At 39.6% G+C, this 23,393-nt stretch overlaps 1 protein-coding gene and 1 long non-coding RNA gene across 2 annotated transcripts; both read right to left on the reverse strand.

Moving 5' to 3' along the window:
* Positions 1-1,047: 1,047 nt before the first annotated feature.
* LOC119500481 lies at positions 1,048-6,717 on the reverse strand. The gene is made up of 2 exons (XR_005209624.1): positions 6,550-6,717; positions 1,048-3,728 (listed from the first exon to the last, which is right to left on the reverse strand). It is a non-coding gene; the product is annotated as an uncharacterized LOC119500481 (long non-coding RNA).
* Positions 6,718-6,729: 12 nt separating this feature from the next.
* LOC119500469 (very-long-chain (3R)-3-hydroxyacyl-CoA dehydratase-like) lies at positions 6,730-21,714 on the reverse strand. The gene is made up of 11 exons (XM_037790194.1): positions 21,107-21,714; positions 16,861-16,906; positions 16,566-16,639; positions 15,484-15,648; positions 13,474-13,522; positions 13,210-13,320; positions 10,480-10,607; positions 9,189-9,301; positions 8,966-9,072; positions 7,685-7,816; positions 6,730-6,875 (listed from the first exon to the last, which is right to left on the reverse strand). The coding sequence occupies exons 1-11, from the start codon at positions 21,185-21,187 to the stop codon at positions 6,799-6,801; spliced, it is 1,083 nt and encodes a 360-aa protein (XP_037646122.1). The 5' UTR covers positions 21,188-21,714; the 3' UTR covers positions 6,730-6,798.
* Between the last annotated feature and the right edge of the window lie 1,679 nt (positions 21,715-23,393).

Here is a 23,393-nt window from a genome sequence, read left to right on the forward strand (position 1 = left end):
TATTTCAGGAGACTTTTATCGGTTATATTCTAATGAATGGGATGTGGTTGTTTCACAGATTCAGATTTATACCAAAGCACAATAATTAGCGAGCTAGCTACCTCCGCCTCACTCCCCGGAGTCCCCGCTGCTGGGAGACTACTTCACTGGAAAGTTTGCTGATCCGGTATGGAGTCTGGGCGGTCCGGGATCAGACCCCCGGCGCTGGGGTTTGGATATGCTTGATTGGAGTTGCTACAGTGGTTAACCGTCTCTGGCGGGGAGTTAGGTGGAGGGATCACAGGGTGCGCTAGCTAGCTAATTCTTGTCTAATTTAAGGTCTGATAAACAGTAAATTCATCACATTCAGTGCCCCATATTGCCATTTTCCAAGCCACATAGCGTCCCGGAGACCAACCCTCGGTTAGCGGCTGTACCAACTCAAATGGAGGTATGGAGAAGTACCGCACTTCAAAAACTAATCAAACTATTCCTTTAATGGCCAATGTGCATAACACCTGACTATTGTGTTAAGACAGACCTGAAACATTGTGAACCTTCTTTTAGAAAGATCCCACTGCTCACACACGATTCACAATTTAGTTTTCTTATAAACTACTGTAAGAAAAATATTCCTGAGGTTTTGAAAACAAACCCCCGACCCCTCTACCTCAAGGTGTGCATGTTCCTTCTACTACTCACTAACACCAGAAACTCAATTCTTAGCTACAGATGCCAACTCATGTTATGCCATCAGTGTGCTAATCTATTTAAACATGTACCAAGGTATCAAACTAACTCAGATGCTACATGATACAATATTGTAAAAGTAATATCTATTGAAGCGTCGGGATGGCCGAGTGGCGAAGAGGCAGAACAAAGAACTGCATGGTCCCTGAACTTTGTTTCATGTCACATCCCTCTCCTACACCACCATGTTTCCTGTGTGCAGCTCCACCCTAAACTCTCTAATAAAAAGGCAAAATGCCAAAAGAATTATCTTTAAATCATTGTTAAGATTTCACAACAGGAACTGAGATCCGAGAAAAAAACATCCCACCTCCAAAATAGGAACTCTGATGTTTATTTTTGTCAAGAAACCAAAACTTTTGAAATGCAAGGAAATGTCTAAATCAAGCTGTATGTCTACTTCACATCCATCCCAAAAGACAGCTTTTGAAAAATCAATCCGAAACAAACAAATTAAAATCAAGTCAACACAAATAAATACAACAAATAAAGAAAAGGCTCCAAGGTGAACAGTTTGGAAAGGACAACAGGAAACAAAGAGCTTATATACAGTCAGTGGAAAATATGAGAACAGGAAGTAGACGGCTCATAAGGAAATTTAACAATTCCTGAAATATTTCTTCACAATAATACAACACTGATGAATCTTGAATCTTTCAGGGTACATGAGTAAAGTTTACAGTAATGACTTCCTGGACACCGAGTTTATGAACAGTGTGTTTTTCATATCTGGGGCAGTTCAGTCGGACATGTTGGCTCCAAATGGAATAAACCATCAAATCAAAGATTCATAATAAAAGTTAGGAAAAGTTAAATAGTATTTGTAATTATTATTTGTTTGTTATGACAGACTGCTAAAATGTTCAAGTTCAATCTGTTCATTTAAATCTGTCCAGAAGATATCTCTGGATGATGTTAAGAGTCGGTCTGTTGTTCATACTGCAGTTTGAAGAATCAGCTGCTTGTTACAGACATGAACTGTCCGAGAACATATGAGCAACACATTCCTGTTCAAAGCTGCAGTAGGGAAGATATTTAGAGAACAAAAAAATGAAGTGAGCCCAACCAATACTGGATTTTTGACGCGGATACCGATATCAATATTTGAGGGTGAAAAAATATGATAATGAGATGTTTTGACATAAACAAATTTAAATCTAAATTTGGTTTATTAAAAAGAAGAATTGAAAAAGATATTAACTGAATTTGTAAAATTGAAAATGTGTAACTGTCAGTTCTTAACACATGACCGAAGCATCCCCTGTTCAAACAACACTCGCTGTGTTTCCATTCAACTGTCAAGATCGTTTTAAGCGACCTTTTGAAATGTTGCAAGAAAACTAATGTGAATTAGGCGTGTTTCCATCAGGCACCCAGGAAGAGCGCAGGGCTTTGAAGTAGTGGCCAAACGGCGGTGCTACAACTCCCGTGTCGGTCACGTGATGCCATTGGGCCCAAAAATGACTTTTTCCCCATAGACCTATATTGGGAAAGAGACATCTGTAAATCAGAGGATAGTTTTTTTTAGGTAAATCAACTCCCCAGTATGAATGGAGGAAGGTCCCTACATGTGAATGAGACCCAGATCGAGGCTGGACTGAGCGCTAGTAGGCGCCTGCTCTATGGGCCCAATGAATGCAGAAGATCGCCGGATGATCCGGGTTCTTCTTCACTCGGCAGTCGAGTCATTTTGACTTCATGAGCTACTGAGCAACTCTGATAGGAATGAACGGGAGCCCGCCTACAACGCTGTATCCAGTTCTCTTAATACATCCATGGTTTCCATCAACTGATTTGGTGCGAATAAACTCGGCTTGTCAGCCACAGCGTAGTTTGGTCAGAAGTTGGCGCTATAGGCTAGCATGGCTTTAATCCGCAAGTAAACAGAGTAGAAGAAGAAGAGGTAGCAAACCGCAAACACAACAAGTCGGCTTGGCCATCAAACCATCTACGAGAGAAAAATGGAGATATGTCTTCAGGAATTTGTTTTAATAGTTCTTTCATGTCAGCTAGTGTTGGTCATGTTTCATGTTGTCCTGAGATGAAGACCAGCTTTCGAACATTATGGGAATATCTGAGTAGACGCCGACAGCAGAAACAGCTGATCAGTCATGTGAGTTAAATGTTCACTACGTCAGAATTTATTCAGCATAGGTGTTTCTATAATCCACTTGGCGCATCAACTCTTTTTTCGATAAAGGCAAAAACCACCTCAACTGAGCATTAAATCGTTTTTTTTCTCAAATGAGTAAGTTTTACCGAATTTGCCGTTTCCATACAGCTTCTCTACTGCAGTACTTTACCATGCACATAAAACCATGTGAATGGAAACAAGGCTACTGTGTAGAGTGTTTATGATGAGTTTTTGTTTTGTAGAAAAATGAGAAAATCTCTGCAGAAATTGGTACAATCTAACGTGTAGTACACACTGACCACAACGCGTCATTGACACACATCAACTGTGTGTGCTTACAGAAAACAACGGGTTGCTATCCATCCATTCAGCTCAATGTTCCCCGGTTGGATCCAAGAGGGTGGAGAGGAAGCAACATACCATGCTGTATTTTTCCAATACTGCCACTGGGGGGACAAATTTACAGTTTTTAAATCCTACAAATAGCGTCTTTAAAGCAGAGACAACTGGACACTGGAGGTGCAGTCAGTCCAGAACTGGCAGAGTTGGCATTACAGTATTAGCGAACTAAAAGCATTTCACAAGTTCAAAACGATGGTCTTTTATGAAGCCTGTTTGTGTTCTTTCAGTACATAGTTACACACAAAAAATGCTCTGAAATGGCAACAATCAAAACTTCCTCAATTACATGTCAATCCGACACCCCTTCTCAAATTACAGCGCTATTTCACAGCAAGTGAAAGACTGGAGATCTATTGGTATCAGGTAACAAATGTATCTCTGCCCTTCTTCACTGTGAAGTTTGACGCCTGAACCTCAACCAACTTGAAATCTTCTGCCTCTACTGTCCCTTTTCTGTCCCCTGCTGCAAAACACAACAGACTAGTTTCATGTGTTTTTAAAAACTGTCACATTACATCATTTTGGAGAATTTAACTTCATTTGGCAATTATTGTTTAACTGGAACAGTTACAGTTTGGCAGGACAAAACAAACATGTGTAGGTCATGAGGTATGAGCACAATCATGTGTTGCAGGCTACCAATGAAACTAATGTAAAGGCCGGTACGATGGAGGCTACCAAAAAAACTAAAGTAAAGGCCGGTAAGATGGAGGCTACCAATAAAACTAAAGCAAAGGCCGGTAAGATGGAGGCTACCAATAAAACTAAAGCAAAGGCCGGTAAGATGGAGGCTACCAATGAAACTAAAGTAAAGGCCGGTAAGATGGAGGCTACCAATGAAACTAATGTAAAGGCCGGTAAGATGGAGGCTACCAATGAAACTCATGTAAAGGCCGGTAAGATGGAGGCTACCAATGAAACTAATGTAAAGGCCGGTAAGATGGAGGCTACCAATGAAACTAATGTAAAGGCCGGTAAGATGGAGGCTACCAATAAAACTAAAGTAAAGGCCGGTAAGATGGAGGCTACCAATGAAACTAATGTAAAGGCCGGTAAGATGGAGGCTACCAATAAAACTAAAGTAAAGGCCGGTAAGATGGAGGCACCAATGAAACTAATGTAAAAACGGTAAGATGGAGGCTACCAATAAAACTAAAGTAAAGGCCAGTAAGATGGAGGCTACCAATAAAACTAAAGTAAAGGCCGGTAAGATGGAGGCTACCAATAAAACTCATGTAAAGGCCGGTAAGATGGAGTGCGTGTACAGATATAGGTATTTCCTTCTAGAGTAATGTGCATGGCTTTGTTACTGTCCAAACCAGTGAACGACTGACAGTCTTATCCAGGGCTCAGCGTTAGAAATGAAAACAAAGAACATCTAAATTTAGAACTGACAGTTCATGGTTAAGAGCCTCAGTGTCTTTATGCAAAGGCATCTGAAATCATTCCTCTATTGATTCAAGAACCATAAGAGTGGTGTTTTAGCTTATCAACTCTTAGCCCGTTGTCAGTCCCAGGGGATCAAATATCGACGCTTTGTCACGCCCTTTTGTGTGTGATACCAACGCACAAGGCACCCTTTAGCGTCTATATGAGGCGCACAGGGCTTTCAAGTAACTCCAATGTAAACCCATCTGCCTCAATATTAAACACTCAGAGAGAGTGGTCGTGGAGTGTGGTGACATGGTTTTAAGAGTGATAAAACACACATAGGGCGGGATGGGTCCAACAAACACTGATCATGTCCCGTGTGAAACCAACAACGTGTTGTACGTCTTTGTGTTCACAACGTTAAGTTTCACTTTCACTTTACAAACTCATTTGAACTCAAACCATGTTGTTTTTTCCAAAAACTAAGTTGATTTGTTGCCTAAATCTAAGCAAGTGTTTTTGTTTGAATCCACAATATTAACCATATGTTGACTGCAACCGTAGGGGAGCATCATACAGTAGTTTGATGCTCTGGGCTACCCAGTGCGTTAGAAAGTGACCGCAAGGGGTCTTGACCAAGTGTCAGTATGTGACGAGTTGGGATGAGAATGTGTTGCAACTTTACATCACGGCAGATGGATTTTCCAAGAATCTACAAGTTGAAAATCGACTTGCAGAGGCTTGAAACTCTCTTGAGATTATTGTGTCTTCATGAAGTCGCAACTAGGAACAATTTTCAAACTCTCGTGGAGCATCTAAATACGTTCCTACATTCCAGAATTCAGTCTTCTGACAGAAAGGCTGTTTCACACAATAAAACCCGGAAGAAAACAAGAAAACATGGACATCAGGGAGATGATCCTATCCATTTGCTTGTCTCTTGCATTTAAAAAACACAATGCTGAAAAATCTAAATTCCCAGACAGTGAAGCATCCTTGAACACACCACAACAGAGAGAATCCAAACTATATGGGCTTTCATTTGCATTAACACGCAACAACAATATAATAAATTGTCAACTGGTCAGGACCTCTTGGCGTCACTTTTTACGCACTCGGTATCCCTTTAGCGTCATTTTTCAATGTGCAGGGTAGTCAGATAGACTTCAACACATGGTTTACGTTGTGAATTCAAACAAAACTACGTGGTTAGGTCTACGAAAAGATCAGTTTGGGTAAATAAGTATGTTTGTTACATAACTTCAGTTACCTCCATAAGTTAAGTATGTTACGTAGGTGGCATAATTTAAGTTAATTATGTTGCATGAACTGAAATAAGTCAACGTTGACTCTTGGTTTCACACAGGACATGAACAGTGGTCTCTAGGGGGGACGTCCTGTGTTTGTTTGACCAGTCCATCAACCCCGACCTCCTCCCTATGCGGAATTCGTCACTTGTTTTACCACGTCACCTGACTTTCTCCTTTATTCAACTTCCGTCATAATGACTACGGCGACTAGAGGCAGCCCTGTACATGCAAAACCGACCCCAGAGGGGTACATGGAGCATCGTAGTTCAACGCGTAGGGCCACTGACCAAGTGTCTGGATTTGACAAGATGGGAGTGTGAATGGGTTACAACAATATATCAATTAATATACTGACCGTGAAGGATCTATGATTTGTAATTGATGTTTTGAAGAGCTGTTTTTGAGGGTAACAATATTATTGTTATATTAACGCTAAAACAAATTACTCCTGTATGTTCAGCAAGAAAATCAACTGAAAAATCAACTTAATATTTCTGACAACAAAACCGTAGACGGTGACTGCAGACACGGACAGAAAACATGATAATATGGACAGTGTTAAGAGAACAAACATGGGAATAGTAAAGCACTGGATCAACCTACACAGTGTTTTCAGGTGACGTCTGTTCAACAGCGAGCCGTCGAGCTGGTACAGTAGGATTTACAGGATTTGGTGTGGAGGAGGTTAACAGTTCACCCAGTGGAGGAATAAAGTGACCAGTACTCCAACATCAGGTCAGTGTGTGTGTGTGTGTGTGTGTGTGTGTGTGTGTGTGTAGGAAGGAAAATCAAACAGCTGCTTTCTCTTTAAGTGGACGTCAGTTCAGGGTGTGTTGGAAATAAACTGACGAGTTATTGGACTTTCCTTTTCCTCGAGCGGTATCGTCTCCTCCTCTGCTTGTACAGGTGGCGGAAATTGATGAAGAGTCCTGGGGAGGAGAAGAAACCTTTGTCAGTATTACCTTGATACACTAGTTATCTTTATATTATAAATCATATTTGTCTCATCGGGTGGCTGCACAAACTTTTTTTTTCGTCGCAGCAGACGAACACACAAAAAGCCCTGTTTGCACAGCACTACTCTAAAGATGCCTCAATTCCTCCACAAGCGCTGTGTGACATGTTTTCACAGAATAATGAAAATCCAATGGAATCACTGTTGTCCCAGATACAGTTTCTCTCTGATTTGACAAACTAAAACCTAAATAGCATACTCTTGTTATAGTGAATTTACTAAAAAAAAAAAACACAGTTTAGTTATCCCAAAGCTCATCAGATTTTCTGTATGTGTGTATGTGTATATTTATTCCGACATATACAACCGAGACATAACACACTTGTCCAAATAAATGTTAATAGTGGATATTTATTTACTTTTTTAAATATAAAACATTTCCTCTTCAAAAGTCGATTGTGTTAGCAAACTTCTAAACCTGATGCACTAATAAGCAGCATCTTTCATCACTGGTATTCAGTAACGATGTGTCTCTGCCAGTAATGTTAACTAACGTAAAAAGATAGACAGATTTATGAACTAAATTCATCCTCAATCCCACTAAAAATTAGACAAGAGGCAGCAACTGAGCTGAGACCATGAAAGCAGGCATGCCGGCAGCCTGACAGAACAAAGAGGTAAACTGACTAAACATGATCAAGGCCTGTGGGTGTATATTAGTCTTAGTTGGCTGGATGATGGCAGTGTCAGTTTTAGTAGGCTGTGTGTTGGTGGATGTCTCACCCAGGAACATGAGGACCAGGTAGATCTGCAGAGTGTAGGAGAAGCTTATAGAGTGTCCCAGCAGCGCAGGGAGGCGGAGGCTGAACAGACGCGTCTCATCGAAGATGGGCAGGGACTGGATCACAGCCACCGCTGGAAACATGCACAAAATGACACACTGTCAGCAACGACTAACATGTGTAACCCTAACCCTGAAAACATGCACAGAACGACACGCTGTCAGCTAACATGTGTAACCCTAACCCTGGAAACATGCACAGAATGACACGCTGTCAGCAACGACTAACATGTGTAACCCTAACCCTGAAAACATGCACAGAACGACACGCTGTCAGCTAACATGTGTAACCCTAACCCTGGAAACATGCACAGAATGACACGCTGTCAGCAACGACTAACATGTGTAACCCTAACCCCCAGGGGCGAGACACTGAACACCTAGTTGCTCCCCGAAAGTTTCTCAGCAGCCCAATAGGGATGTCACGAGAACCGATACTTCGGTACCAACTCGGTACCAAAATTCTAAAAATGTGACGGTACTCGTTTTCTTCGGTACCGAAGGTATATACCGAACGCTGCCTGTAATGGTCATTTGGTACCCGAGCAGAGGTACTGGAGATGCGATTCTTCTGGATCTAATGGGGGCAGTATACGCTTACAAGTGTTCTCATCTGCCGTGAAGTGAAGGAAGAAGAAGAACGCCGCAACAGCACGGAAAAAAAACAACAACACGAGACGTGAAAGATGGCAGCAGCTGCAGCGCTACCTCCGCCTCAACTCGCTGAGAAAACAAATAGAAGAGTCGGGTATGGAAGTACTTTGCGTTCGAGGCGGATTTACAAGGAGTAATAATAGATTCGTAAAAACCAGTATGCGGTGCAGTAACGGTGCCGTCGTACTTTTCTTCCAATTTAGCACCTCAGAGACAGACATCCAGACAATATGGTTTGTTTTAAATACTTGAAGGCTTCATGCCACTGTTCTGTTTTACAATGTTAATAGACGTTTCTTTTTATTTGTTACTTAAAGGCTACATGCCTCTGTTTTTTGTAATGTTGAAATGTTTTAATAAAGGAGTGCGTGTTGAATAACATGGGATTTATTGTTTTTTTTTACCGTGGTATCGAATTGGTATGGAGAATCGTGTAAATTCACTGGTATTGGTATCGACTACTAGATTTCTGGTACCGTGACATCCCTACTAAGGACATCAGAGCAAGTTTTTTTAAAAGCAAGGCATGAGGGTTAAGCCACCATTTTGTCAGTAAACTAGTCACTAACCTTCAGCTACAACCCCCAGCGGGTACAGAGGGATCCAGAGGCTGTATCTGAGCCACGTTAACAGCTTCCACTCAGTGCTGATGCAGGCCAGCATGTAGAAAGGGTACCTGATGTGGAGGAGGAAGAGCTGATGTTACAGCAGGCAACAACACATGTTCACCAGAGAGAGAGGAGGATGTGGAGGAGGAGGAGGAGGAGGAGGAGGAAGGGGATCTGAGCGGACCTGAAGATCTCGATGGTGCTCCACAGGTAGAACACGAAGAAGACCACAGGTTTGTTCTGCATCTCTTCCAGACTGCCGAAGATAACGAACAGAATGACGTTCCTCCCTGCTACCTGCAACATCACAGTGCACAATAAAAACACATCTCAGTAGTTCAAATGAAGTCAAACCTTAATTCTACAGCATATGATGATGGTGTAGACAATAGTGTTCTTCCAACTCTGCAAGACTTTGACTGCCCTGCACAGAGCCCCGACCTCAGACCCATCCAACACCTTTAAAGGGACCAGGTCAACTCCATCACAACTGTTTGTCCAATGTAAGGCTGGATTTTTTTTTTTGAATAGTCATTGCGATGTCAACTTGCACGATAAACACACAGCAAAAGACTGAAATATTGCACTCTGGGATTTTTTTGACCTAGTTAACAGAAGTCATCACTTTAAAATGTAACTATCATGCCTTTTTTTTAAATTGGTGCGTTTTGTGTTCAGTTCAGTGTTGTTCAATAAAAGAATGTTGGAAATAATTTCCTTTCTGTTATTGTAATTCAACAAGCAATTCGTTGCATTTTAGTAGTATACTGAAAGGAGCAGAAAGGCAGAACTGAGTACACTTGGTGGGTCCATTATTTATTTATTGTTTTAGGTTTTGATATCATTCTGTAGCTTCTCAGTGGTGCTCCTTTTATATTCAAATCAGAAACCCTCACAGGTACTGCATTTAGCATAAAACAATATGCTCCAATCATAACATGGCAAACTGCAGCCCAACAGGCAACAACAGCTGTCAGTGTGTCAGTGTGCTGACTTGACTATGACTTGCCCCAAACTGCATGTGATTATCATAGTAGGCATGTCTGTAAAGGGGAGACTCGTGGGTACCCATAGAACCCATTTACATTCACTGATCTGGAGGTCAGATGTCAAGGGACCCCTTTGAAAATTGCCTAGTTTTTCGTCGCCAAAATTTAGTGTAAGTTTGGAGCGTTATTTAACCTCCTTCATGACCAGCTAGTATGACATTTTCTTGTTTCATATGATACCAGTATCTTCACTTTAGCTTTAAAACTGAGCCGCTACAACCTAAAAATGATGCGTTAATGCGTTAAAAACAAATTAGTGGCGTTAAAACTGATTTGCGTTACGCGTTATTATTGCATTATCTTTGACAGCCCTAATATATATATATTTTTTTTATTATTTAGATGACCTGAATGTTTTAGGTGTTGCTTTCATCATCAGGCTTGAAATCCCAATAAAATGAGAAGTGACTGTCTCGTCTGTGTTACCTGTATCATAGCAGGGAAAAACCCAGTCTTAACCAGACCCAACAAGGGGTTAATGACCTCCAGCACGGCCATCATCTGACAGAAATACATCATATCAGCCGTGGTGTGGAAGGTATCGTAGAACGAATCTGTGGAGGGAGAGAGAAACAAACAGATATAATTAAACAGCACATTGCATGAGCCACTATCCATAATCCTCATCATTTGCAAAACAAATGGCTGCTGTGTAGTCGTGTTCCTGTTTCAATTCAAATGAGCTCACCTGTGAATAGCTCCTCACAAACAAAACAAAGACCTCTCTCAGTGTTTCCTGGACCTCCGGTTTGTTTGATTTTACTACACAGTGGTGCCAATTGTCTGTTTTTGTGTTCCATAAACACTCACCCAAAAACGAATTGACTATTTATTTATTTATTTATTAATTATTTAGTTCATAAAATTCAAAAGCTATTAAGTAGTACACTTGTTTGTTTTATTCCTGTTTTTATCTGTATTTAGTCCATCCCTCTACAGTCTACCAATTCTGCTTTTACTCAACTGTTTCACGTCTTTGTTTTCACTTTTACTGAGATTGGTGTGATGTACTGAATAAGGCCCAATGTAACTGACATTAAGGTGACTAAAAATAAACTGTGATGGATTACCTATTTCCAGCAGGTTTCATGACTCTTCCAGCAGCTGTACATGGCATACTGAATCGAAATGAAAATAGTAGCTGCCTGGAAGATGGGAAATCAGTCCTAAAACGTTCAGTATGTCTTTGGAAATGGTTGGCAGTAATGTTGAGTATACACAATTTGTGGGTAAGACTAAAAACACACAAAACCACGCCTATGGTCCTTTAAAGAAATAGTTCAAAATGAGACTAAAAAAGTCATTATTGTGGATATTATCGGCATAGTTTTGTCCCATCTGTTCTCTCAGTTATGATAACTGTGTAGTCACCAAGCTAATAGTTGAGATCTGGGAACATGGAGACATCAATAAAAAGAAATCAGACAGGACAGGAAACACGAGCAGTCAGACGACCAGACAGGTTGTAAACAAACCTGCTACTAAGCCAAACTTATTTGGAAGAGCAAGTAAATATGAACAACTGTTGTAAACATCAATAAACATCACAGTATACAGACAGACTTTGACCTACCGTACCATATGTACCAGACACAGTTTCCTGTACAATGATGGATTATAACTGACATCTCATCCTGTTTTACCTCCTAATAAAGTGGTTTAGATAATCTGTCTGAACTGTTGGTTTGTCTGATTGTCTGACTGTTTGGACTTGGTTGTGGCGATGTTAATGTGTTCCTATATTTCAAGAGTTAACTTGGTGAGTACAATGCTATCATGGCCCAAACTACAAAAATAAGATTGAAGCTGTAATAAACTGGAATTATCCTTTAAAACGACACAGATTTTCAAGCAAACACACAAAACTGTTAAATTTCTCCAGTTTGGACAGCAGAATGTAATAATCGACATGGAACCAAATGACTGCACTGTGGCTCCAAAGCTCCAATCTTTACCTCACAGGTTTACCTCACTGGTGACACTTTGGTTATGACAGAAGGAGAATTGTTGGCACATTCAAGACCAAATCATTGTCAGTAGGAAGATAAGTAATGCAGATACTGTGTATTTAGAGCAACAGTACAATCATTTGGTCAGACAACACCAGAGTGGTTACCAACTCGGTAAATCAACTCAGGATTTCTCAATCTGGCTCTGAGCGCGCTCACATGAAAGAGGCGGTGTTTGTAGCATCTGACCAATCACAGACATGGACAAGTCTAATGGCAGCAGAGCGGCATATTTTACAAAGGAAGAGTGAACTATAATATTAGACAAATGGGAAGAAGTTAAACACAGAATCCAGACTGCAGCTGCCAAATGCAGGAAGGACAGGTGGCAAAAAGAAATTGCTAATGTGTGAATGCGTAAATTCACAGACTTATTAATTTAACGGAACACTCAAAAGTCAGATATAGTCGTCTAGATGGGGCAGTGATAGGCTGCCACTATATAAATAGCTTACAATACAGAATGGATGAATAGATTACACTTCATTATACAATTTGGTAATAAAGTGGCGTGTATGACTATTTCATCCTTCTTTCAGCTGCGTCCCCGTCTCCGGCGGTGTGAAACAGACTTGTAACGAAATAAAATAAATAAATATAAAAACATAATTCAAAGCGGTAACACCTACAGCATACAGCCAGCTGTCCTTCCTGCATCTGTCAGTTTAAACTGTGTTGTTTTTAGCCTGGATTATGACTGTAACTTCTTAATTTGTGTATTATTACCATACGATCTGCGCACCAAGCTCTGATTGGTCAGTAGGCGGTGCTTTTATACGAGTTGATCTCTTATCTGGAACATAACCTGCTCCGGAGCAGGTTAGCTGTTCAGCATCAGTTACCATGGCGATCTACCCCGGTAAAAACCACCGTCGTAGGACGGAAAACCCTGAAGGGTTTAACCCTGAAGTTACCTCGCTAACCCCGAATCCTGCTTTGTAGTACAGACCTCTGGAGTAGCACCGGGGCTAAAAAAACTAAATAAACCTTTGATTGTATTATTTTTATTATTATTATTATTATTATTATTCATTGTATTATTTACTTTACAAAATTATTCCCTGCAGGTAACTTTGCCTTCCTGTGGCAGATGAACTGGACATAAACTTCATTGTATTTGGTGTGGGCTTTTTTCCTTTTTACAAACCTTGACCAAGAATGAAGAGTCGAACCGTCATGTTGACAAAGATCCAGGAGAATCCCAGGAACTGCACCAGGTTGTACATAAACAAGTAGCCTTTCTTCAGCCCGAGGTAGGCTGAGGAAACAGAAGAGAATTACTCAAATTAACTGATGCTATCGTTGCTAAAACTCCTCCTACTGGATAGCACATCAATGACATACTGTAGCTCATATTAAATAATTTCTATGAGTTTTGATGTTTTCAGGTGAAGAGCGCAGTGTGACTCACGGTCTTTACGAACCCTTGACTCCACACTTATCTTGTTTATCTTCTCCTCCTGAAAGAAATCACACCATCAGAATCTCACTCTGCAATGATATTTATATTTACTGCCACCTCCACTTGTTTTAATATAGTGAATGTGTATTAAGCTACTGTAATTTTCACAACAACAAGTGACATTTACACAGAGTAACATTATACACATTATTTAAATGATGTTTTTTTATTTGACTGCTTACCAAAAAAAGAAAAGCATAATACGAATTTGTATTGATCCCATGGGAAATGAAAGAAAATGAAAGTGTCTACAAAATAACCAAAACAATAACTTTGTAGGATTTAATCAACAAAATCTGAGGAGGCAAAAATTAAAAACAATCAAGAACAGAAAACAGAGCAAAGGTTGGTTGAAATAATGTAAGCAAGAAGTAGGCTCAGTTGTTGGTCTGGAAACACATCCAATGAGTCCACCAGCTATAAGCCAAACTGAGAGGATCAGATGATGACATGACAACACATACATTTAGCTCTTCTCACCTTTGTTTTATTCCAAATAAATGTATTGGATAATTTAAGAAAACTGACATAGCATTCCATAGCTTAATGTTTTCCACTCTAAAAATGGTGACAGCCCAGTGGGAGGTGGCTTTGTCGACACACGTGTAGGACGGGTTGATATTAACATCCCAGTGAGGAAGAGAACTGTCAGGCACCTTATTTAAAATGACACCTGTCCCTAGTTGAGCTTTGCCAGACCACAATGAGTGATGAAGAGTTTTATGGGCTGGCTTTGCAAGGCCAACTATGAGGAGCTGAGCAGGGGCTAAAAACAAGCTGTTTGTTCTTGGCTGCACCAACCGTCCTAACTGAGACTACAACAATCCCATTAAACGTGTTTGCATCAGTGTTCATTTCATTAACAAAAACTATGACTAAACATCTTTTTGTCAAACACCTTTTTCCCATGACTAAGAAGAGATGATGACGAGGTGACACCGACGCCATTAAACACTAACTGTGACTATATCAACATGCAATATTGTTTACCAAAAAAGACGAGGCTAAAATGTAATAAAAATCTTTATTTTCATTGACAAAAAAGAGGAGATGAAATATTATTGACAGTTTTTTGCTTTTTCAATGAAGCAGTTACATTTCCTGTGCTGTGCGCACCATATCAGGTCTACAGCGGCAGCACTCAGAGTAACTTACTTACTTAAGTTAAAGTTAGGGTGCACTGATACCGATACCGGATCGGATATTGGGCCGATACTGACTCAAATAGCTGGGTCAGATATTCTATATTTATATATCATATACATTATATACTGGCATTTTAATTCCTGTTTAAGTTTTGACCAATTTGTTGCTGCATTAAAAAGGTTGAATTGTAATTCCTGATAATTTTGAAGTTTTTTACCAAGTTGCTGGTGCATGATTTATTATTTGAATAATAAATATCAATTCAGTACGTTTATATCTATGTATTTATTTGCTACATTTTGGTTTACAAAGGTAAGAAAGCGATGTTTAAGTCCAGTCTGATGTTGCCTTACATATAACAGAATGATCCCAGTCACTTCCACACAGTGAGGCCTACAGCTGATTAATTAAACACTGGTATGGGATCGGTACTCGGTATCGGTCCATACCCAAAGCCCAGGTATCGCTATCGGTATCGAGACTGAAAAAATCGGATCGCTGCATCCCTAGTTAAAGTTAACAATGACAACAGGGCATGGGAGAAAGAAACTAGGTGATATTTTCAATATAATCGGATGACTAAAAACAGTTTTCATTGACTAGAACTATACTGAAATAGTTATGGTTTTCTTTGATGATAAGACTAAGATGCCCAGACTTTTAGTCAACTAAAACTTGACTTAAAAAAAACAGGATGGGGTTCACTAAATATGATAAAAACTAACAAGGACATTTGACTCAGGACTAAGAGTAAATAAAAAAGATAAGCCATGAAGCCGTTCTTTTTATTTGTTGGTATTTCCAAGCACCTACCTTAGCCTGAAGCTCCATCTCTGCGTCGGACTCGTCCAGCCAGCGGTCGAAGTCTGGAGCCAAAAACAGAGGCTTCTTCTCCTGCAGTGTCAGCCGGTCCCACCAGCACTCTTCCTGCTTCTTGATCTTGATGTCCACCTGACGCTGGGTGGACTTATGGCTGATCTGAAAACACAGTATTAGAAATCTTTACAAGGTTTCTTAACTGAGACACACAGAAGGCAACGACATAATGTGAGTAGCTGTTGTGTGGACACAGTTAGTTCTTCTGTATACAAGAAGGAAACAAGAAGACTGTGACTCATACTGCATACATCGTATCTGCTACTAACGGTGAATAACCTGCGATGGTTAAAGGATGCATAACTGTGTGACAAAAGCATTTTAGTTGAGGGTGGAATAAAAAGCTGCAGCTCTGTCTCAGATATATGAATAAACTGATAATAAAGTGAATATCCTGAGTCTTGATGTACCAGCTAATCAGGCCTCTCTTCACAGTTCACCTTGACTCAACGGCAGTGACTTCTAACTGTTACACTCGCTCAATCAGAGGCATGACTCATTATCATGCAGTCATTCATGTATTGCAGTTATGATTAAACTGTGGATTTTTCATCTGAACAGCAAGACAAAAATCATATGAAATGTGCTATTGTGCAAAAAACTTGTATTGGCAGAATATGTTAAAACCTAGACAAAGAATCTGGTAGGTCTCTATTGCATTTTTAGTTAAATGCCATTTTTTTGTTTTCAATATCTAATTGCAGTTACAGTATCTGTAAGTAATGCTGGAAAGTGTGGACTGACCACACATACATCGACATTTACACCCATCATACCAGGTGACACCATGAAAAATATGTCTTGGAAAGATAACATAAGAAATATTAGAAACTACAAATGCACCAAATAGTTAATGCCAGACACTGTAGGAAAATAAATCAAATCAATTAACTGCCCTTCTGCACTCTGGTATTTAATCTAAAACATATTACAATTATGCAAAAACAATACATTTCAATATAGCAACCGATGTCAGCATTAATAAGTACAATAGAGTAATAAATATAAAAGCTCAATACCTCAGGTCTAACAGGTTTCAGGAACTCCAAACTGAACTCATATTCATTGTCTCCTTTAGCTCCATGGCCCTGTGCTGTGGAACAATATGAAGACTTTTATATTAGAACAATATTAGGCTTTACAATGGGTTTCATACAGAAATTGACATTATAACAGATGTCATAAATAAGGTGAAAGTTTGTGGAATATTTTACAATGTTTCACTTAAAAATTGTCATTATGCAATGCAACTTCTCTTGAATGGTTCTTATCAACATCTGTTTTCTCTCTACATGCACCAACGTAAATACCAACCTCTGAACTGAAGCGTGTTGTTTTCCTGCAAGCTGATGTCAAGATTCTGAAAAACACAAAGGCAGCCATCACAACCAACTGGAGGTAGACTGATATAATAACGATAGTTTGAAGCAGAAAAAAGCCGATAGACGATTAATCGGGCGATAACGTCTTTACTTCTGCAGCAGCCTAGTCGGCTTCTGTTGCATACATTCATAAGAGAATATCCTGAAGTGTGATTTTGTGGATTTCATCATTGCAATACGTTATATTTATTTACAATAGGCGATGCGTTGCTCTGTGGCGACTGGCCAGGATTACTTCTGTTGAATACATTCGTAAGAGAATATCCTGAAGTGTGATTTCATGGATTATATCGTTGGAATACGTTCTATTTATTTACAATGGGCAATGCTTTGTTCTGTGGCAACTAAGGATGTCCATAATTAACCTTTCAACCGTTAACCAACATTAAGCATTTTAACCGATTAACTTTATCGGTTAAAACGGTTAAAAGAAATGTTAATAATTAACTCAAAAACTGAGCGGCTCAGAGGAGCAGCTCATCACTTTAAGCAGAAAAGCTGGTCCACCTTAACAGCCCACCGACAGGAAGTCGGCTCCGGTCTGGCTCGCTTGAGCGGAGCGGAGGAGTTGTAGTTTTGTAGCATTTATTCACTGACAAATAAACTGTACACACACTGCTACACCTACATTCACAGCTAGAACGAAATCAGCAACCTCACACTCACCGCCAACAAACACACACATGGTCTGTTGGAAACTCACTAAAGTTACGCAGATTATGTGTGCGGCGGTGAGCACGAAGCCTCCGGCAATGCTAGAGCTGCTAACGTAGCACAAATACACACTGTTTGTTGGCCACTTGCTAAAGTTATGCCGGGCAGACACACAGCTGACAACCTGCTAAACTAAACTAAATGTGCGGTGGAGACTTTTACTGGGAAAGTGGCTGCATGTCCGCGACACTACACGCAGCATCGTAGCTGATGCGTTAACGCTCCCGGACGGTGCACTGAGAACTGCATTGTAGACAAAGAGCTGAAAGTGTAACGTTATATATTCAAGAGAGAACTTTATTCTTCCCCTCTACCTTGACTTTGTGTCTAGAGCCTCCAAGCAAAATGGTGATGTACGTCCCCACATGACTGGTGGCAGCTGCGCAGCCATCGACCACCATCGGAGCCCGGTTCCGCCGATAACGATAGTTTGTAAAATGTCATATCGGCGCTGATTAATTGGTCTACAACCAACCCAACACTGACGCAGTGCACACTGTGGAAATAAATGGATGAATCTGGTGATATTCTATATTTTTCTTACGATCAACAAATCCCACGAAAAGATAAAAACAAATGATATGTTGATCTCTCAATACTTGTATACTTCCCTGTCTGTCTGTTGCACTCAACCCCAAGCCAATTGGTTCCTACTGAAGCTGTACATCTTTAAAGAAGGGTCATAAATATAGTTTCATTCACTAATGAAGCTGAATGATTTTCACTTAAAGTACCAGTGTGTAACAATTAGGGGGATCTATTGGCAGAAATGGAATACATTATTATACTAATATATATATTGAAATAAATACCTTGGCCATTTTCTCACTGATGATTAGAATGATGACAGACATTTCTATCGACAGTCCTGTAAATTATATGCTCAGGCAAATATGTTGCTTTGTAAGTTTAGTGTGTGTTCCGTCGATGTAAAATGTTCATTATTTAGAGCTTTCTGCACACTTATGTCTCCAGCTCATCTTTGGTGTAGCTACAGGAAAAGCAGTATGCGGAGGCTCACAGTGGCTTACCATGATGCAATGAGGTTGTTGCTTCGGATTCCCAGATGGCATAGTGCCAGTCAACTGTTTGTGTCCTCTGGTGTTCCTACCTGTGAGGCACTTTGAAGACATTTGATGTATAATTTCATGTGTTGCTTGGATGAGTCAGAGAACAGCATCATAGAGGGCCTTAACAGCACTCTGTACTCATTCAGGCTCAGAATACACTGGTGTGATAGCCTATATATGAATGTGTTGGTTTTTTTAATTGAATGATGGCTTACTGTGGTTTTATCTTGTATGTTTTGTTTTCTCTTCTTTACTTCTATTGCTATGGACCTTCCTGAGTGTCGGAAATAATGTTTGAATTGAACTGAATATTAATAAGTATGTTTTCTTATAATCACCAGGAAATAAGATTTGTTGTGTTTTCATTATCTTAGAATGAGCCGTTTAGATCTACATAGTGAGCTGGTCCCCTCCACAGAGTCCACCGTGTTGTACCCCCATGTTTCTACAGTAGCCCAGAACGGACAAACCAAACTCTGTCAACTTTTCCTGCTTGGGCTGGAGTCGATAACGTTACTCGCTCCCGACGCCGCGCTCTCTCTTGCTTCATCACTCACTTCCCTCATACACATACGCTCCAAGCCTCTACTCTTACAACAACTGCTCTAGAGAGGGCCATTTGCCATTTTGCGTCGGCCTCCGTAGCAATCCTACAACGCTTGGCACACGGGAGAAATTGTAATCTGCAACCTCACCGCTAGATAACGCCAGATCCTACACACTGTTCCTTTAACAGCTGGGCACTACGGTTCTAAGCAAATGTTATTCAAATGGGAGTAAATGTTGGGGACTATTATCAGCAGAAGATGCGTATCTAGTGAGTATTACAGCAGCAGGACGGTTTATGTGGGTTGTGGACAACAATGGAGCTCTACGGCACAGAAGAATGAGATATATCAGGCTTTGGCTACACAAAATACTACGAATAATAATACGAAAAATGTAGAATATCACCAGACTTACAGTATCCTTTAAAATAGGCCCCAGTTTATTTGGTACACCTAGCTAAAGGTAATGCAGTCTAATACAACAGCCCTGCAATAAATCATTCCCTTGTGAATGGGCATTTTAGAGGCTGTAATGTGGTGTTAATGCATTGTATTGCATTACACTGACACAAGTTTCTTAGATTTAGTCTTTCTTCATTGATAAATGGGCCTAAAATGTGTAGCATGACAGGTGTTCTTCTGTCAGCCTGTTTCAGTTATCATAAAGCCATTTACCTAAGAGGCTAAACAGGATCCAGAACAACCATTAAGTCATGCATTTTTTATAAGACAATTGTCTAACAGATGCAGGACGAAGATGGAGGAGGAGGAGGAGAACCTGTATTTCAAGTTACTAATGCAAGCAGGCAGAGTGAAATGTAACGTAGACAATGAGATAATTATTATACAGGTTTTGGCTGGCTGACAGAAATCATTAACACCTTATGATGTATAGAGCTGGGTGGTATCTTGAATACTTTCTTCTGATGATGACATCAGTAGTAGTATTCTATCAGTAGTGGTATTCCATCAGTAGTATTCCATCAGTAGTATTCCATCAGTAGTAGTATTCTATCAGTAGTATTATTCCATCAGTAGTGGTATTCCATCAGTAGAAGTAATTCTATCTGTAGTAGTTTATCAGTAGTAGTATTCTATCAGTAGTGGTAGTCTATCAGTAGTAGTATTCTATCAGTAGTAGCATTCTATCAGTAGTAGTACTCTATCAGTAGTAGTATTCTATCAGTAGTAGCATTCTATCAGTAGTAGTACTCTATCAGTAGTAGTATTCGTTAGATGTGTATTGTAGTAGTTGATAACTGTGGAGTGCAGCTACAAAACAAGGAAGACAAACTGTCATTTCCAGTTGGTATTCTCCACTAATTCAGAAATAATGGAGGCGGTTAATAACGTGTTATTAACGTGTTAATAACGTGTTGATAACGTGTTAAAGTGTTAATTAAGTTAATTAAGACAACACTCTTCTTTACGACATGTTTGACAAACCGTTAGCGTTGTATGACCTCGACGACATACAATAGACTGTCCGTTAAATAGTTCAGTATTTAGGCGGATAAAACATAAATAGATACTTTTCTGAACACGGAACAAATGTGTTTTATTATTATTAGCGTCTATCTGACCATCACAAATAAACGTCACAGGTCAGAATTCAGCCATGTTACAAATGAACACCAGCACAGAACGCTATTTAACGGTTAGGCTGACGGTTAGACTAACGGTTAGGCTGACGGTTATGCTAACGCTACACCCACAGCATGATATAATACAGCTTAGAGGGATTTAAACACATGACTGGAGCATTAAACGGTGTGTGAGTTACAGCTGAAGGCAGCCGGTCCGGCTGGATGTGGTGGACTTGTCTTACTGGTCCTACTTGTCCTACCTTTGCATCGCTCAGGTCCACCCGGAGATAGATGTCTCCGTGCCGCTGAGCCCAGTAGACATGAGGAGTGAGGATCTGCATGGTCACTTTGTGTGCTCTGATCTCCACATGACATACAAATGAAGACAATTTGACTCAAGCTGATGAACCCAAGTCCTGATCTGACAGTCTGCCTACCTCCACACAACACGCCTCTACCTCCACACACACACAACATAGGCTGTCAACCTCCACACCACACACAACAGAGGGGAGATCACATCACAGTCAAGGCCTATAGAAAGGAGACTAGGACACGAGTCATAACTCCGGGGTAAGACACATGCGCAGTAAAATCTCGCCTCCACTCTCTGAAATTGAGCCAATCGCAACGCACGACCGCACCTTCAGTGGCACTGCGCATGTGTTTTTACCCCGTACCTCAAGACCCATGTCCGCCCGTGACCGAGCCTCCTTTCCATAGGCCTTGATCACAGATGAGGGAGCATACTTCCGGAGGAGGAGGTAGCTCACGGATTTCAAAATAAGAATTCTAACGCGTTAATTGGGCAGCTTCAAAATAAAAGTCCTCAAACTTTTTTTTTGTTTAAAAAGACCCCCTCCAGAAAATGTTTTAAGACTAGGGCTGTCAGTCGATTAATGCTATTAATCACAGATTGTCCATAGTTAATCACAATTAATAGCAAGTAAATGGCATATTTTGTATCTGTTCTAAATGTACCTTTAAAGGAGATTTGTCAAATATTTAATACTCTTATCAACATGGGAGTGGACAAATATGCTGCTTTATGCAAAAAAAAATATAATAATAATAATATATATATATATATATATATATATATATATATATATATAATTATAAATCAATTAACAACACAAAACAATGGCAGATATTGTGCAGAAACCCTCACAGGTACTGCATTTAGCACAAAAAATATGCTCAAATCATAACATGGCAAACTGCAGCCCAACAGGCAACAACAGCTGTCAGTGTGTCAGTGTGCTGACTTGACTATGACTTGACCCAAACTGCATGTGATTATCATAAAGTGGGCATGTCTGTAAAGGGGAGCCTCGTGGGTACCCATAGAACCCATTTTCATTCACATATCTGGAGGTCAGAGGTCAAGGGACCCGTTTGAAGATGGCCATGAAGGTTTTTCCTCGTCAAAATTTAGTGTAAGTTTGTAGCGTAGCTATGACATGGTTGGTACTGATGATTCCTTAAGTTTTATAGTTTCATATGATACCAGTATCTTCTTTCTAGCTTTAAAAACTGAGCCCGCTACAACTTCGAAATTAGTGGCATTAAAATGAATTTGCGTAAACACGTTATCGCGTTTGACAGCTCTATTCAAGACATATAAACAATTCTGCTTGGAATAATAGTTTGTGTCTGATATGTTGTTTTTCCCACAAAAAAAATAATTCGTTAATTAAATAAATATATCTTAGCATATTCATATTATACTGTCAATACTGTATATAGCTTAGTGTATTCATATCTACCCCTTACAGTTTATTCTATTTATTAAGCTACCACTATAAATATTTATATTACTCTGCACTTAACTGCTTTTGGCACTTCTGGTTAGATGCTAAACTGCATTTTGCTGCCTCAGTGCTTTGCACCAGTACTCAGGTACAATGACAATAAAGTTGAATATAATCTAATCGAAAAACTCTAATAACAATATTTATGCCTTCCCCCTCAGCAAAAAGTTTTACTCCTCCTTCACTGAAAAGTCTGTTCTCAGTGAATGTTCACTGGAGACTTCAAATGTCCACATCACACCAGTATAAGTTGCATATGTCAGTGATTTGCTTCAAAAATTACATGTCACAAAATCATGCCTGTATAGCTTCATGTCTTAAACTCAGATATAAGCAAAGAGAAATGTTCTGCAGATGAATTTGATGGAAATAAAGTAACAATAAGCAAACATGATATAGTGGAGAGGGACTCTAAATAATAAAACTCAAATGATAAATATTTGTTATTTTGTCTTCTATATTTCCTTTTTCTTCTATATTTCCTAATTATTTATTTTTTAATATTATATTTCAAACTTAAAAAAATATGTTTCAAATATAATAATAATAATAATAATGATTCATTTTTTGGATATTTTACATACTTTTCGGATATTATTCGGACATTTGTTACTAATTTTGTCACATATTTCTCTAATAAATTTCGGATATTTTCAGAACATTTTTCACAATTTTTTTTCGGACTTCTTTCTTAATATTTTCAAGAGTGTTTTCGGATATTTTTTCTCCTCTT

Source organism: Sebastes umbrosus, chromosome 2 (genome assembly GCF_015220745.1).
Source record: "Sebastes umbrosus isolate fSebUmb1 chromosome 2, fSebUmb1.pri, whole genome shotgun sequence".
In the NCBI taxonomy this organism is placed as follows: Eukaryota; Metazoa; Chordata; class Actinopteri; order Perciformes; family Sebastidae; genus Sebastes; species Sebastes umbrosus.

Bases quoted from the DNA above. Each gene is read 5' to 3' on its own strand.
- LOC119500469 (XM_037790194.1), bottom strand. From the start codon at position 21,187: ATGCAGATCCTCACTCCTCATGTCTACTGGGCTCAGCGGCACGGAGAC. The intron at 15,649-16,565 runs GTATTGAGCTTT...CTGTGTTTTCAG, and splicing joins TGAAACCTGTTAGACCTGAG to ATCAGCCATAAGTCCACCCA. The intron at 10,608-13,209 runs GTTTGTAAAAAG...CTCCCTCCACAG, and splicing joins ACTCTTCATTCTTGGTCAAG to ATTCGTTCTACGATACCTTC.